This window comes from Phaenicophaeus curvirostris, chromosome 5, assembly GCF_032191515.1.
Source record: "Phaenicophaeus curvirostris isolate KB17595 chromosome 5, BPBGC_Pcur_1.0, whole genome shotgun sequence".
NCBI lineage: Eukaryota > Metazoa > Chordata > Aves > Cuculiformes > Cuculidae > Phaenicophaeus > Phaenicophaeus curvirostris.
Genome location: NC_091396.1, coordinates 52,940,363 through 52,957,242, shown reverse-complemented (window position 1 = coordinate 52,957,242; position 16,880 = coordinate 52,940,363). Strand labels below are relative to the sequence as shown.

The following is a 16,880-nucleotide window of genomic DNA, read 5'->3' as shown; positions in this document are numbered from 1 at the left end:
TGTTCCCTCTGACTGATTCCTCTTTCAGTTTGAGTCAATGGATGTGACCTTATGATGACATTTGCAGAGAGGCAGTGACTGCAGTAGCTGCATGCTCCTTTCAAAACTCACTGGCAGGGTAGGTCTTGGCTGAGTCGTCAGATACCTGAAATTGGGATTAGGGCCTTGAATACTGGATGTTCTCCTTTGTGCTCAGGTCATATTGCCAAAGAACCGATGACTCCTTTTTTTTTTTTTTTTTTTTATCTGAAAGGTAAGATTTTCCTCTGAGGAGCCATTGCACAGAGGTAGAAGTTGTACTGTGAGCCAAAGTCCACCCTGACTAGGGGCTGTGAGTTAGGAGCCATTAGCATGAGAGAAATTTCTTCAGAAAGAGGAATTATGTTCCAAGTAGAGTGATCTCGAAACATCTACTACATTGCAGCAGTAAAGTATGTAGGCAGCAGAGTCAGCAAGAAGTAATGTATATTGTATTCCCTGCCCCTGGGCATGTGTGACACCCTGCACTTTTTCCCATACAAGTGCCTCTTGGTCCTTGCTTCTCTTGGAGTACTGAGGCCAAAGCAATCACTAGTTCTTGCAAAAGAAATTGAAACCATCTTCCCCTGTGGGAGTTTCTATCTCTTTGTTATTTGAACATGGGTTGTATAGCAGGAGGAACAGGAGGGTTGCTTTTGGTTCTAGTGTTTGCATTTAATCTTTGGGAGTGCCTGATGAAAGCATATCATGGCAACACTGAATACAACTCTGCTCACTAGAATATGGTTGCAAAAGGTATAGAGTACCCTAGGTACTTTCAGAGAAACATGCCACCAAAACCATCTTGCTGCCTTGCTACAGTAAAAAAGTTCAGACAAGATATAAGTAACAAGGGAACAGTTCCAAGTAACTGGTGCTCAAACCAGAATGTTGTTCCGTGGCAAAGTATTATGATGATTTTCTGCCCAGGGACAGTTACTGTCACAATCAATAAGTATTTTCATCCTTTCAGAACAGCCAGTCATGAGCCAAGTGTTTGGGTGTAGTAGAGTTACTCATCGTTGGTAGTTACAGGCCATGGACAAGAATATAGTTTGTGCTAATACCCATTCTCAACTTTATTTCATCATGTGATGACACATCTATGGCAGCTCTGCACACCAAGTGAGTCTGTAACAAGCTCATGGTCCTCCTGAGAAGCACAAATGAACTTAGTTTTTCACCAGTCTCAGTTGTCTGATTCAGTTCTGTCTTAAAACAAAGCAGCACTTAGACCAAAAAGGCTACTTAATTCAATTAAAGGAAGTAGAGACTCTGAACAAACCCCAAAATTAAAGAAATGTCTAATGTGCTTTCCTAACCTGACTTCTACTCACTATTTTGAGGAAACATGAAGAATCAAGTAAATCTTGCTCTTTAGTTCTCCATTTGTTATTTTCACATGGTTATCCTTTGTCTTCTCTCACATTTAAATCTCTTTTATTGCACCTTGTTTGTGAGACCCTGGATGACTCTCTCATCAGTATGACTTGTCTATTTCCATAATTTTATACTTAAAGAGAAAGAAAACAGATCTAAGTTTTAATTCCACCCAGTAAAATGGTGCAAATTTATGTGTTTATTATTGCAGGTAACTTACTGTAATATCTTGTAATGTCTTGGGATTAAGATGAAAATGCAGATTCATAACTGTGTGTACCCCAGGGGATAGATTAACAAATCTGATGCAATGCTAATAAATCCTAATGATTGTTATTATGTTTTTGATGGGTTGTAATAAAGCCACAACATTGTTTTATTGGGAAAAATCAACCCCAAATGTATGATTTCATTCCTGTATGGTAATCCTTCTGTAATTAACATTTCAAACTTCTATGAGGTCTTCCTCTGAGGATAGCAAAGTATTTCACAGATACTAATTAAATGAGGTCTTATTTGGCAATCTCTGTCCATATAAGTAGTGTTGTTGGCTTCCTATCTGTAAGGAGTTTTGGACTGTCCTCTAAAGTTAATGTGTTTGATTATTTCCACTTCACTAATGTAGAAAATGAGACACTGGGATTAAATAATTTACACAAGACAAAAGAGAAAGTTAGTGGTATCTGAAGATAGATCTTCTGAAGCACAGTCCTGCACTTTTATCAGAAAATGGTGCAGTAGTATTCATAGGAGTTCCAAATACATCAGAAGGGGCATGAAGCTTTGCAAGAAAACCCAGGAATGTGAGAGGGAAAGGAATTGCAGTGTACTTGGTGTCAATGGCATCAGGAACCACATGCAGCATTCATACTTGTTGGGACTTTAAGCCCCAGTATCTTTTTTATAATCAAACACTCCATCCTGGAAGATGGTAGTCACCTTTGCCTCTGCCAAACGTGCATCTGCATCAGAATATCAGCATTTTTCCTTGAGTTCAGTGGGACATCAAGCCAGCCATAAGAATGCCAAGGGTGTGGATCCAGTGACAGAATGCCGAAAGACAGCAGAAGTGTTAAATGTGGGAGTTATTCACTCTTGGCTTTAAGCCGAGGCTGGTTACAATCTTAAAGTAATGTCAGGGAAAAAAAAGTGCTGGGTGTTGTTTAAAAGTCACGGGGGGTTGGCTGACATGTTTTCAAGGGCATAAGTTTCACACCCTCTTGGTGATGACATCTAGGGTTCCTTTGCCTGCCATAGTAACTGCTGAATGTTCTCAAAAAAATAATAGCTGTAGCGCTACTTATGAGGAGTGAATGGTCTTGCCAGCAGCAGAGGAGGTTGACAGGATAGGTACTGGCCATCACATCATGCTGGGTCAAGTCAGATTATGAAGCAAGAATGGAGAGGGAATGATGCTGGTTCTGAAAACACTGAAAAGTGAAGCAGGTGAGTTGGAAGGTATCACCTATTAAAGGATAGCACGGTCTTGGTAAGTTGATACCCTTCAAGATTGCTCTTGTTAAGCCTTAGACAGGGGTGTTTATGCACTGACAGGATGAGTACAGCTAGCCCAAGGCTCAACAATGTACCTGGAAAGGAAAACAACCTGTTGCAGTCTAGGCTTCATTTTCTTTATATGCAATGTATTGCCACAGGAATCAGTGAAGCAGAAGCTGAAGAAAGAAACACAGGCATGATTTTGATACTGTATTATACTGTTTCACTTCACTCATCATATTAGCTGGACAAGTACATAGAAATCTTCCCAGACTGAGTATTATCCTCATGTTCCAGCTAATCCTAGTGACAATTCTTCCATGTGTGTGCGCAGCTGTTTTATTCTAGCTCATCCTGGGATTAGTGCTATCTCTCCCTTTGCCAGCTTGCCTTCTGCCAGATGTGGGAAAGATGGCTATCATTTCACATCTATAGCCTCAGGGATTCTGAGAGAGGGTCTGTTGTTCACATTTAGGTAGTAGGTGAGCAGTTCTTTACCAGTAGTAAGCTCTTACAAACACTGCTTGGAACAGGTTCATAGCTGCTTTTTTCATATCTTCGAATCCTGAAGTCTCAAACTTGCAGTCTTAAAAATATACGAACTGCTCTAAAACATCAATAAATACTCATGTAATGTTTGCCTGTATTGCTGAACTAGCAGCAGCTAAAAGAAAAGTAAATTGAGCTCCTTTCTCCCCAGGTTAATAAAACTCTCCAGGACGACATACTTTACTTAAAAATTATAAGGCAATTTCTTTTTTTCTCTTTAGGTTCTAGAAACATGTCCATATATGGTCTACTTGTCAGGGACAATAAATAATGATGTAATAGAAAGGTCAAATTTGTGTCATTTAGCTACAGGATGCTTGATGAACTGAAGTTCTTCAGCTAATGCAACAAAGAAGAGCTTTAGGATGGGTAAAAGTTTCTGCCGTGCATCTTCAAACAGGAAATCTGAGATTCAGAACAACTTATATTTTGGCTTCTATTCGCTGATCATGGGGTGATCCAGAAATAAACTCCAGGCTTCAAAGCGAGAGCATTTCAAAGCTGTCCTGCAGTTGATCGAAACATCCAGGCAAAACAGGGAGATGAATACTAGCGAGGATTTTCTGAATTAGGACCTAATCAAGGAGATAACTTATTTCAACAGTATTAATACCATTTTATTTCAGAACAAAAAAGGTAATGCAAATATGCATGTTTTGAACTTATTTATAATTTTCAATCTGTCAGTTTGCTATGTCTATGCAAATATTTATTCCTATAGCAGTTTGTAACATAACTCCCTAACACTGTCTTGGGAAGTTTTGTGGCTTGCTTTTGTTTTGTTTTGTTTTTCACATAAGCCATAAAACACTCCCTGGTGTATAGGAGAACTATAGCTCTACCATTTTCTTATTTCTCTTTTACTTGCAGGTGAGGCTTATATCTTTGTCCTTAGAATATCTTGTTCAGAAATAATTGTCGTGACAATGTGCTAAGGTACAGCATAGTGTGCAAGGAACAGTGTGAAGGGAAAAAAATTACATCAGCAAATTATTTCTTTCACTTATAAATTTCAAGCTGATATGACACAAAGCTAACATTGCATTGATTGCTGTGTGAATTGCTTTCTGAGAAGAAATAAAAGCTTGCAGGTGTATGGATTTCCAGTGAAGAATTTGCAAGGAGTCACAGTCTGATAGCATCGTAACATATGCCAGACTGATAGGTGACCTGTTTTGACAGCTAGGGCTGGGCAAAGGGATTTGTTTGCTTGCAGGATTCTTTTGGGAAGCCTGGCTTTGCTCCTTCAGCACTGGGCTAGAACTTGAGCGGTTTGCATAAGCTGTCATTACAAAATATATTTGCCTGTTGCTGCATCTGCACAGCATGAAGTGTCATTCTGACATCCCAGCTCTGGCAGATCTGATGGGCACTGAAATCTTTCTGGTTTTAAAAAATCATTGGCTTCCCAGCAGTAATTATCCAATGTAATGCCCTTTGAGAACTGCAAAGATTTATCTGGAAACTGACCTAAAATGCAGCAAAAAGATGAGCACTTTAAGTGCTGCAGGTTGGTATAGTTTCCATTGCCAGCAGAGAATCTGGCCTGAAAGATACCACATTAAGAGCTAAAGTGGAGGCTTGGTTTACTGTGAAGACTTCCAGTCGTGTTTACCTTCCCCCTATGCACACTCCTGCTGCTCTCAGAAGTAAGAAGGCAAACACATGGAGAGGTAAACACGTATCTGCAGAACCTGGGGCTCAATCATTCCTTGCAAAAAGCAAAACAAGCAAGCTTTTCCTCTTTTCTCTCTTTTGCAGCTTCCAAACACTTGTTTTGTTTTTAGAAATGTGGTTTATCGCACCCTGAGCCATAAATACCGTGGTGCTGTATTGAGTTACAAGCTGACTGGGGTAAACTCAGTGCAAAGGCAGGCAAAGTCCCTGGCTCTGCTCCCTTAATGACCTTGTCACTCACCTGCCACCCTCCTCTGACAGCAATGAGTAATTCTGCTAATTCTACTGCCTGGGATCTATTGAAGAAGGACAGGCAGCCTAGCTAAGCTTTTCTTTAAGGAAGTGCTAGCAATAGGGACCAGTTGTTTCAGATGCTAATGATACTGAATGGGGCTGTTCTGCATGTTCAAAGTCAGCTGTAATCCTTGTTGTTTATTTATGTTGCATCAGGGATCAGAGGCCCATTCTCCCAAACACTGTATGTTGACCAGTAGTCCAAATATAGTAGCAACCTAATTGTGTAATTGTGTTTGTCTGTGGCTTTTACCATAATATGAGTAGTTACTAATAGTCGATCTGGTGAGTAGTACCTATGGTTTCAGAGATCTACCAGATACGGCTGCTTGCTAGCAGGACAGAGCATCACAGCCTGGCCCTGGCACATGGATTTCATGTCTAACCTTCCCTTCTGGTCACTAGATGCAGCTGAGTTACCTCTGTACGGCACAGTCTTGATTTCTATACCTGAATAAACAAACTTCACTGAAATAGGGATAGCAAAACTAAGAATTAGGGTCAGGTCCTATGTGGAAATTATGATAAATTTAGATCCAGAAGATCTTGTCAGGCTGAGGTATTAAATGGCAGGCATCACAGGCAGCAGTATCCTAGGACATGTTTCTACCAAGAGAGATCACTAATGAAGCCATTCAGATCTGAAGGCAAAGTGATCTCTAAGGAATAAGAAGGGCACTATACCCACTGCTTTAAATTTAGTTTCTTGTCTTACAGCACGTGCAATGCCTTGTGCTGCCTGCATGCAAGGATGGGCTCCTGAGCTGCTAGAGACGTGCAGGGGACAGCCAAACATTAAAACCTTCCCCCAAACGCTAAAGTCAGAGTGAAAAATAAACTCAGCATTTAACTTATACATCGGATGACAATACTTTAAACCTACAGCAAGCAGGCCTGAGCAAGCAAATAGATTCAAACTGCATTTAGAAAGACTACCTTGGCCAGATCTTACTTACCCTAGCTGGTTCAACTATTCCTAGCAACAACGATTGATTTATTTTTTCACACTTTTGTTACAAAAGCTCTTAGCTTGTAGACTATTAGCCTAGTGGGCTTTCACGACGCTGTGGTAGTTCACTGCTGGCCACAGATAGGGTTACCTTAGCTGTGCTGCATCACATGAGCCAGGATAGGTCTGGGTGGCTGCAGCAGTGCCAGGCAATGGCACCGAGCTCAGCCACAGTGGAAGAAATTTAACTGAATCAGGCTGTGTTGCATTAGCCTCCAGCTGAGGGCACGCTCTCGGCCAGTTACCGCAGCCCAGCTGGCTCATGTGGCTTGTTGCAGAAATAGCCTGAAACAGTGCCTGAGCCTTGTGGCCTGGCAGCTTCAAAACAAGGGATGTCCAGGTGGAAAGGGAGCATGGTGGCTCTGCAGTGCTCCCCTCGGGGCTGTTCCACAGGAAGCCGTATGGGGAGGCACATACGCACCTCCTGCCAAGCTCCAGACACCATGCAGGACAGTCTGAGGGAGGGGAGACAGGTGGAGGCAAAGAGGAACTTCTTAAAGGCCAACTGGAACCATCTCTGTGACAGGTCAGGACAACCAAAGCTGTCCTGGGCCGTTAGGACCAATACAAAAGCTCCTGCAGCCCCAGGATGTGACCCTCACACCTTTATTGGGGATTGGGGTCGTGCCAGTTACATGAGCAAAACTGAAAGGTTTTTCTATTTTGGGCCCCACGAAGTTTCTTTCTACAGGATGAGTCAGTGGCAGGAGCTTCAGCCTGTACTGTTGTTTCTGCACTCTGTGGGATTCCTGTCAAAATATTTAGATTAGTGAGGATGCAAGGGAGATTCTCCTTTTTCTCTGAGAGTGGGTGGGACCCAGTTAACCCATATAAAGAATAAAGGAGTGAAATAGGAGTGATCCACAACATCAAAAATCTTCCCTTTCCCTCCCTGTGCCCCTATGAGGTGTGAAAAAAATATAAGGTGGGAGGGGAAGATGTCCAGAAATGGCCTTTATACCTAGATCCATTGGGGGTTTAGTGAGGCACCTACATCAGTTATGTTCTCTGTGTCAGAGTGCAGTGTCATTTTGGCAGTGGTCTCCCGTACACACCTCAAAGCCCTAACTGCCCATAAAGGGACTCCAGCACCCAACTTAAAAGGACGATGAAGCTGGACCCAGTGCCTGCTCTGCCTCCTGTGCTGTCGGAATGCTGGCAGCGTGGCTCAGAAGGACAAAGAGGAAGGATCCGTGCCCAGTGCTCCACTGGCACTTATCGACCTCAGAGAGGAGCGTTTTCATCTCCATTCTTGCCTCCTTCAAAGAGTCATTGTGCATCACCTCCATTAGGAGCTTGCACTCAGGTTCTGCCCTTCATTAACTGTTTGGTTTAAGTCTCTGAATCACCATCAGGGCCAGGTCCCTATATTTAGGCATTGCAGTGCTGGATGCTGCAGAGAAGCCGTCTGACTCCAGCCTGTGGGTTTCACGTATCCACAGCCCACCACCAGTTAATTGAGTGAGTACACAGGTTGACAGATGATGAAAGTGCTGCCCAGCATGCCATGAGCCGAAGCTGCCAAGAAAACAAAGCTGTGTTGCGGTTCTCAGTCAGCTGCAGGCTGGAGTGCAGTCAAGGACAGGTACCAGAGCAACTAGGTTGCAAGGTGGGCAGGGACTCCATAAAGGTGCTGTCAGCGGTTTGATGCCTGGGCTTAGTTCTTTGATCACAGTAGAGCTGAAGAACACCAGCTCTCACTGCAGAAGGTAACCAATATCAGCCATAAGAGATCTGACTGAAAATAAAAAGAAAACCCAACAAAATCGAGTTGCATTATTTACAGCAACAGCAGCTTTTATTTTGGCAGTTTTCATGGCTGTAAACCAAATCCTTTATTGCTCAAAGTCATAATGTCAATCTGAAATCTGCTAGGCTTCCCTTTACTCTGAACATTTTCCACTTTTCTGAGGAGTGGTTGAAGTGTGATGTTGCTGTTCATGGGGGAAGATATCACCATTTCTGAAGTGATATCTGCAATTCTATGTTACTTATGGCTTGATTTAAGTGCTTGTGATTTCTTCAAACTTTATTAGTTTCTTTTTTTTTAAAAAAAAAAACATGATTAGAGAAACAAACATGCATAGATAGGCTCTGTCATCATTTGAGGGGGGCTACCATTTCCTCCAGGTCAGGACAATCTCTTGCCTATGCACACAGCAGTGAGGACAACAGGGCAATCTGCTGGTGGAAGGCTTGCAGCATGCTAGGTCCCACTGCCATCGACATGGGTGCAAATCTCTGGGAAGCGAGGCTGCCCCAGTCACTCAGCAAGCCGGGGTCAGAGCCCCAGCCTGCTGAAGAGAGCAGACCTGCAGGGAAGGGGAGCTGCAGGCTTTGCTGTCAGTGGTGCCCGCTATGGCAGAGTCAGGTCCTGAGCAGCAGGAGGCTGAGTGTGGCTCTGCCAGCCTCACGCATGTGGCTCTGCAAGGGGTCTTGGCTCAGCAAGGCCCATGGACTGGCAGGGCAGAGCTGTGGGGAGCTGGAAACTAGCCCTGCTGTGGCATCCCCTGGGCAGGGAGACTGACAGTCCCAGGGTGGGACACAGGCAGCTTTGTCAACAACCATGCTAGTACACTCCGCCAGCCTCTTGCCTCTCTGTGCCTGGGGGACATGCCTCCACAGAACCTTTCTAGCGGCTCCCTCTCCTCTCTTGCCCAATGGGCAGCTTGTGCCCATTGGTCCTTGTCCCAGCATTCTCCATTATTTTACATTTCTTGCTCTACAGAGTACTTATAAAAGAGAACCTATTACACCCTGGCTGTCAACTTCTTAAAGGAGGCAAGCTTTGCCATCTCCTCCTGTGAAATAATCCTTTGGCGCTTGAACACTGGTAGCCAGAGTGCTCTCTGGCATCTGGATGAGAACCTTCTAGAGTAGCAAACTGTTCATGGCATTAGTACTTCCCTGTCACTGCTGGAAATACCACAGTATTTTCGATTGTCTTTGGTTTTTTTTGAATCCGCTCTGTGGTGATGGTTCACAGTCATTCTGTGACTGCTGAGTGTGCCCTGATGTTTCCCCCTTCTCTCATTTCCATCTCTTGACCACCAGTTTTTAGAAGAGAGCCTAACCATAAGTCTTAAAGCTCATGACCTTGAACTTTGTTCTGTGAAATGCAAAAAAATCAGAAGTGAAACTGAGCAGTGTTGTGTTGCTCTCCTAGCTGAGTGAAACCAAGAATGTCACTTCAAAGAATAAATTTGCATCTCCAGACAAGGTGGAAAAACTTACTCCACAAAGTGTCTTCGCACTTCATGGGAAGAACCTGATCTTACAGAAAACCAACAGACAAATCTTTTGCTTTAATTTTTTTGCAAGAGAGCAAGAAAAACAAACACACACAAACAACAAAATGAGATGTCCATTGGCATTCTCCTAAATAAACTAATTTCAAAGCTGTACCTCTTTATTCTTAAGGGGTTTTCCTTTACCTACTTTTCTCTTTAGCTCTGCTAACCAGAATAATTTGATAAAAACCTGCCTTGCTTGCAGCACCTGCCTTCCCTTTTTTAAATACCAGCTAAATCCACTACTTCTATGTGATAGAAAGGAGTTTGTTCATTATGTTTACATGCAGATTTTAGGTGATGTTTTCTCCCTGGGGAAGGATTTCCAAAGGGTTTTCTAGTCAGTCTAATCAAGAGGCGGAACTGATCAAAAGTACAAGATCGCTGAGTTTCTTTCATTTTCCAGAGTTTGTTGATCACAATTTTCTTTTATAGGAAAGCAAAAAAGAAAAATACCAGAATGGCTACAACAGCAGCAAACACTCAAAGGCAAACGATAGGCTGTGAGGAATACAGTCTGTACAGTAGCTTGAGTGAAGATGAGCTTATAAAGATGGCTATCCAGCAGAGCTTGGAAGAGGATGCCATGGGTCAGCCAGCTGCCCAAAGCCACCAGAAGACGATGGTGGCGGGTCCTGGTGAGGCAGCTGCCACGAGCCACGCCAACAGCCACAATCCTCCCTACCGCATCTACCCATGGCAAAGGTGAGTAAGCGCCTGCCTGTGCTGCACCATCCCAACAAACACCCTGCCTGGGAAGAGAAAAACAGCTTCCCCTGTCTGAACACGTGCTTTCTAATTAGCTGTGCCAAGCGGCTGCTCTGCAAGTCTGTCATTAGTTTGAAAGCCAGAGTCTGCTATAAATCCAATGAGGTCAACAATATACGCCCTCACAATGAAATGAGAATTTGCTTGCTGTTGTCTGTTTTAAGCAACAAATAAAATAAGAAAAGGGGCACTGCTACAAGTTTCCCTGAACAGCAGGAGCCCTGCCAGTGCCAGTGGCTCATTTCCCCCATGAGGGAACGTTGTATGCTGAGCTTAGGTTTTGCCAGAAAGTGAGCACAGCATTTGTTATGGGAAAACATAGGAGAGAGGCCAAAAATAGGCATATAAAACAGTGGGAGCTGTCTATCTTTTAGATACTGCAGTCTTTGAAGGATGTAGTTACTTCAGATCAGAGTCCAACCTCAAGTACAGCACTCTCAGTTGAGAGCGGCTCCAAACACCAAAGCACGGTGGCATTCCCTTGCCTGCAATGCTGGGCTGTGTGTTATGGAGACTTGCTGACAGTTTGAAACGCAGACGTTGTTCTCCTTTCATTTTTAAAAGGCAGATTTCTCAAGGAGGGAGGGAAGAGGTTACAGAGTCACCCCCAAACCAAGGGATCCTATTCTTTTAAACTAATTTTTTTCTTAATAAGCTGGGAGTATCTGAGTTTCATTCCTCCTGCTTTCTCATAACTCCACCATCCTCTGATGACTCGCTCATTACCACCTGTGATTGTTTGGTTTCCAAGGCTGGAAAACTGTGGACAATTTGATTAGCAGTAAGAATGTTTCATAGCTGTGGAATCAGGATGCTTTACAACAGGGAGTCCTGCTCCCACCAAAGGTCATGGCTTCTCAGTGTCATTACCATGCACTTGTACTGTCAGCTCTGCCACGGGGTCCAGACATGGGAGAGAATGAGGGCTTCCCTGGCTACTTGGTCCCACCTTCCTGAGGTGTTCTTTGACATCCGCTATGTTGGCAAAAGTCAACACCTGCAGTTCTGTGCATCAACGTGTCCTGCCTTTGTCTCAGCCCACCAGCTCTTGACTTCTCACTGGAGGGAAAACTTACAGCTTGTAGCTCCAGACATGTACTGTTGCTGAACTCCTCTGCCACCTTAGGAGAGCTGAACTGGATACAGAACCAGTGCCTGGGGGCCCTGGGTCCTCCTCCACCCCCACCTCCAACCAGATCACACGGCACTTTGGAGGTGATGACTGTCACCTCGCCTCGTGCCTGCTTCCTGTGTGGTGGTGGTGGTAGGGTTAACCTCACTGTTGTCTTATATGGTCATTTGAATCCCCTGATGCTTCCTCAGAGGGCCAAAAATAATCTTGAGCAGAGTGAGCAGCTGAATCCAGTGCAGAGCAAGCCGTGGCCATCTGCTTTTATTCAAAGCCCCAACAGGCAGGCTTTCTCACTCCGTCTCCGTGGATGTCTGTCTCTGTTTTTGCCTCAGCATGACCTGTTTCTCCTATTCGGAGTATTTCTCTTTATTTCATTCATGTTATCGCCACTCCAGACTGGCAGCCCAGTCAAGAGGCCGTGCTCAGCCATCCAGCTCGGGGGCAGCCTGGGGGGTCAGGCGAAGATACGACGGCAGCCTATTCAGCACATCCCAGCCTGTGTAAGTGCCTCCCTCTTCCTCTCCTGTTTTCCTCTAGGTCAAAACAAGCCTTGCTACCCGCTGTCCTCCTAAGCCAGCTCTTCTGGGTGGTGATAGCGTCTAGTGGGGGGAAATGGTGGTGTTCATCTAGAGGAGTTAATGAACTGCTTGAAGGGGTCTTGCTGATTCCTGCATTGCAGCCTCACTGCCTTCCTGCTCTTGCTTCTGAGCTTCCAGCTGCCCCAGAACATGTCCCAGCTCTTGCAGGTGACCCACCTCAAATCTCCCTTCTTCTCTTCTCTTCGCTTTGCTTCACTTCGCTTCGCCCCCTTTATCCCTCTTCATCCCTTCCACGCACATGTTCTGAGACTCTGGATCATTCGGTAGCTCTGAGGTGACAAGGACATCAGGGAAGCCTGTGCTGTGGTTTATTTATATATGCTGGCTCCCACATTAACACAGTAGATGAGACAGGCAGAGGTTGATAGTAACTGCATTGGTATTAAGTTCATGGTTCAGCAGTGGGGAACAGTGGAGAAAACAAATGTTTTATCTCAGTATATAAGCAGTGTGAGAAAGTCCAGTGCTTCGAAGTAAATATTTTGTAAATGCTCCCAAGATGCCATGCCTCTTCCCAGCAATACCTGTGCCATCCTACCACACCAAGGAGGGCTGATGGGGAGCCGTACCACATCTTGCCTGCCCAAGGAGGAAACTAGCTTGGCTGACTTTGATCCTCCTGGCCACGTTTTGCTGCTGGCAGAGACAACAAATAAGCTGAGGTGAACTCAGTCATGGATGAGGAAAGCAAAGGGGTGGCCCAAGCTCTGCCCCAGTGCCTGTATGGTGGAAGTGCCTGAACCATAATGGTTAGTTACAGCTCTCTAGGGGGCAGAGTAGTTGCAGACTTCTGCCTTTAGCTATCATATGAGGCCAGGAAAGTGTTGAAGGCAGCGCTTCTGCATGCTGCAGAAAACTCTTCCCTGATTTTCTTATCCACCTAGTTCAAATCCACTTTGTTTTATCCATCTTGCAAGTCTCTCTTACATGCACAATTGCAGTGACTATACCTCCACCACTCTTCTTTCTTTCATCCCTCACCCAGCTCTACAGTCTTCCCCACCTCACTCTGCACCCTAGCTGATCCGAGATCTTCCCCAGGCTCTCCACTGACATTGTCCTCCCAGACACAGGTGAAAACTTCTTTCTGCTGAAACATGAAACCTCCCTCATTCCTGCCACCCGCCAGCTCCCCTTGGCCACACTGCAGGTCACATCCTTTCATTAGGTGCTCTGCACACTGTGCATGTTTCTCTCCTGCTCTGGGTGCAGTGACGGAAGGGCATGTTTTTCTTCTGCATAGAGAAGAAGACTGGAATAAGGCTGATGAGCTAGTCCTCCCCTGCTGCCATGTGAGAGCTGAAATGTGGCTGGGAAGCCACAGGAGAGCATGATGGCACAACAGTTTTATAGCCCTTGTCTCGGAGCCAGGCAGGGATCATAGTTCACTTCACCTGGGGAGTTGTTGTTCCTTCATGCTGCCTTCATTCCACCAGGCTGCCAGGAACAGAAGGAGCTTCCTGAACCCTTGTGTGCATCGCTGAACCACTTCTGCAGCACTCAGTACTGACAATACTCTGAATCTCTTCTCCAATGAGTATTTATTATCTTGGCTGCTGGCCTTTGAAATGCAGTAATTCTTTTAATTCATCTATAAGGTTAAGATTTCATCAGATTCCAGACTTCTTCCATAATTCTAATACTCTGATGAAATCCAAGCAGCAGAATGTGTTGGGAGTTTTTGTAACTGCTAGCTATGAGGCAGGCAGAAAACAAGAATTTCACAGGGAGATTCACTAAACTTTCTGTGCTGATCTGGAATTTGCTTGGCTAAAACATCTACAGCCTGGTCCAGCAAGCTCCCCCATCTTACTCGGGAATCATTTAAGGTCAAGGAGCCTGACAGAAGTTTGTTTCATTCAACATCTGAAGGCTTAAGAAGAACAGTAATTGATTCTTCACACATTTTTTAGCCCTACCACAGATCTGAGCTACCCTCTTAGCTAGCATGTGATCCACCTTGCATTTGTTGTGTGCCAGCCCCATGCTCATACTCCTGCTGTGGCCCATCTAGCGTTAAGTACTGGTAACTCTATTGCATGTCCAAATCCGAAGGTCAAAGTAAGCAGCGCTGCATGTGTAACATGAATTTCTGCACTGAACAACAGATGGTTCCAGCACCCTTGTGCCAGAGGCTTTCAAAGATCCCCCATCTCCTCCTCTGGTCCCAGCCAAACGTGCCAATTGTTGCTATTAGCTAACTTCAACAAAATGCCTAATTTCAAACACCGATATAAAAATGTATTATCTACACAAAACTAGCTGTTTTAGCTTTAGGCTCCAGGATACTCTAAATACTATGGAGATACAGTAGTGTCCCTGGGACCTCAGCCTGGCAATTATCAGAAGGTCAGTCAATTCCTCCTGGGTAGGCTGTGGTCAGGAAGGCAGCTGCCTGCTCTAGCTGCTATCTCCCTAGGCAAAATGCCTGGCTTTGTGTAGCATACCTCCCCCTATTCCAGTGTTGCTATTTTTATTGCTCTGCTGTCTTGAGATGACTGCTTCCAGCTATAGAGAAGGAGTAAGGGCCACTAAGTACATTTTCATCTTGGAAGCAATATCTTTTCCCATTCCTTGGTACGTGTGTAGTATTCACCTGCTTCTGAGAGCTCTAGGCACTTTTATCCCTAGAGAAACACCTTCACAACTTGACTCTCAGTGCTAATATCATTGTTGATGGTACAGATCAGGTACCCCTGAGCAAGCTGAGATTAATGACTCCTGTGTGAGTTCCCGGTTGTTGGTCTGTCCAGCCCCTGCAAGGCAATGAAATCCAGCGCTGCTCCTATAACTTGCACTGAATGCAGAGGTTGTACCAATTGTCTGCTTTTAAGGCCTCCTGTGCCAAGCTGCCCATGTTTTTCTGCCTCTGATCTCACTCTGATATGGCATTTTACTTCTGTCATCACCAGAGTTCTAGTTGTTCCCACCATCACTGCCCTGCATGTTGTATTCCTACCCTGGTGATGCTAATAGTCTCTCTTGAGACACACACCTCCCTTCCCAGTCTCTCTGCCTTCAAGGCTGCAAGATTTTCTCTTTAGAGTTAGTTCAAACTACAAGCTCTCTTATGTTTTCAGCATCCTCTTGTTCTCTGTCTCTGAAAATGTAGTGCGCCTTCATTTTTCTGTAAGTGTCCATCGGAACTGGAAAAATGCTTCCTTCTTTGCTGTGTTTGCTGTCCTGGAGCTCAGCCATATGGTGCCACTGAGCAAGGAAGCAGTGGCTGCTTTCACCCAGCACTGCACAGCAGGAGCTGGACTGGGTGCTAGCACTGGAAGGTGCAGCACACTGCCAGGCACAGAGATGGTGCCACCATGGGCAAGGATCCTGCCTGCAGCAGCTGCAGGGTACCAGCTCCCTGCCTCCGCTGTGCTGTCAGCGTTCTCAGCTGGGGTGGAAGCTGGGAGGCAGGTGCTGCTGCAGGCACTGCGGATCAGTGGTACAGTAACTGTCACACAGCATCATGACTCCAGTAGAGCAGGGAGTCCTGTAGTGGCTCTCACTGTTGCTCTGCTGAAGGACTGGTGTCCCCAGATCCGCCCTGCTCTGCGATAGCACTTATAGAGCTTGAAGGATTAGGTAGCTAGCCCAGAATGCATGCTTGGTAAAGGAAAGGCTTCTCAGAGCAACACTCACTTGTGGGCTGCTCATAGTGTCTCACTTCCAGGTGGCATGGAGCACATTTTTTGCTTTTTGCAGATTTTCACAGTAAGGTTCTTCTTGAAAGCTTCAGAATTAGGTAGCATCAAAAAGACAGCTTTCACGTTATTTTTCTTCTTTTCTGCTAAACATTGAAATACTGCTTTAACACTTTCAGTGATTCTACACATTTCAATTACTTTCTGCTCTGAAGAGGCCTTAAATTATTCCCTGTCTTCAAAATATTTTTTTGTTCCTTTTGCACCCTTTGCCTAGAAGTTATTTGGACCTGTGGAACCAGACAGTTCTGTGTTTAAAATGGACAGTAACACAAACCACTTCACAGATTGTCACCAGGTCCCAGCTGTGGTTCCAGAGGCCACTTCCAGTTATGGTTACATGGGGAACTGCTAACTTGGCTAAGAGGTTTGCCTTGAGTGGACTTGTCAACAAAGCTAATGGGTCTGGTCCCAAGCAGGCTTTTAAAGACTAGATTTTCAGAAGTGTACAACACCTAACATGTCATACTGAGACACTGAATACACATTTGTAAAGGTCTGTAATGTCCAAAATAGTTGTAATTTCTGAAAATTTGAGTACTCAATGCTGAATTAACACCTGGGGATCTCTAAAGCATGCTCACAAAGGGCAGCTACGAATTTCTTTTGAGTGGGTGGTTATTTTTTTTAATCCTCCCTGGCTGAAAGAAGGAAAGCCTAGACCACCACTGTAAAGCTTGTGTGTTCTAACCAGAGTCCTCCTTTCTTCATAACTCATCCAGATAACTTCTGAAACCAGGGTTGCATAAGAAAAATAGGTATTATCTTTAAAATACAAGAACAAGATTTACGGACAATTTCTGCTTTAGGACCTGCAAATCAAAGTTAAATTTTGTTCAGGAGTGAACAGGGGCAATTGTTTTCAAAGCCGATCATGTTTAAGAGAGTGTTGTGACCCAAACTGGACCGTCCAGAGGTCTCTTACAGAGTTCTCAAGAGGAAATACCTTGCCGCATGGAAGTTTGA

The 16,880-nt window shown here is 44.7% G+C and overlaps 1 protein-coding gene across 3 annotated transcripts in view; it reads left to right on the top strand.

Annotated features, from left to right (window-relative positions):
- The first annotated feature begins 3,773 nt into the window (after positions 1-3,773).
- ASB2 (ankyrin repeat and SOCS box containing 2) overlaps positions 3,774-16,880 on the top strand; it is a 29,663-nt gene continuing 16,556 nt past the window's right edge. The window contains exons 1-3 of one of the 3 annotated variants that reach the window (XM_069858716.1): positions 3,774-4,080; positions 10,150-10,419; positions 12,010-12,114. In XM_069858716.1, coding sequence (XP_069714817.1) covers positions 10,175-10,419; positions 12,010-12,114 — 350 coding nt within the window. In that variant the 5' untranslated portion in view covers positions 3,774-4,080; positions 10,150-10,174. The remainder of the gene's footprint in view (positions 4,081-10,149; positions 10,420-12,009; positions 12,115-16,880) is intronic. The other 2 variants (XM_069858718.1, XM_069858717.1) reach the window with 2 other exon arrangements.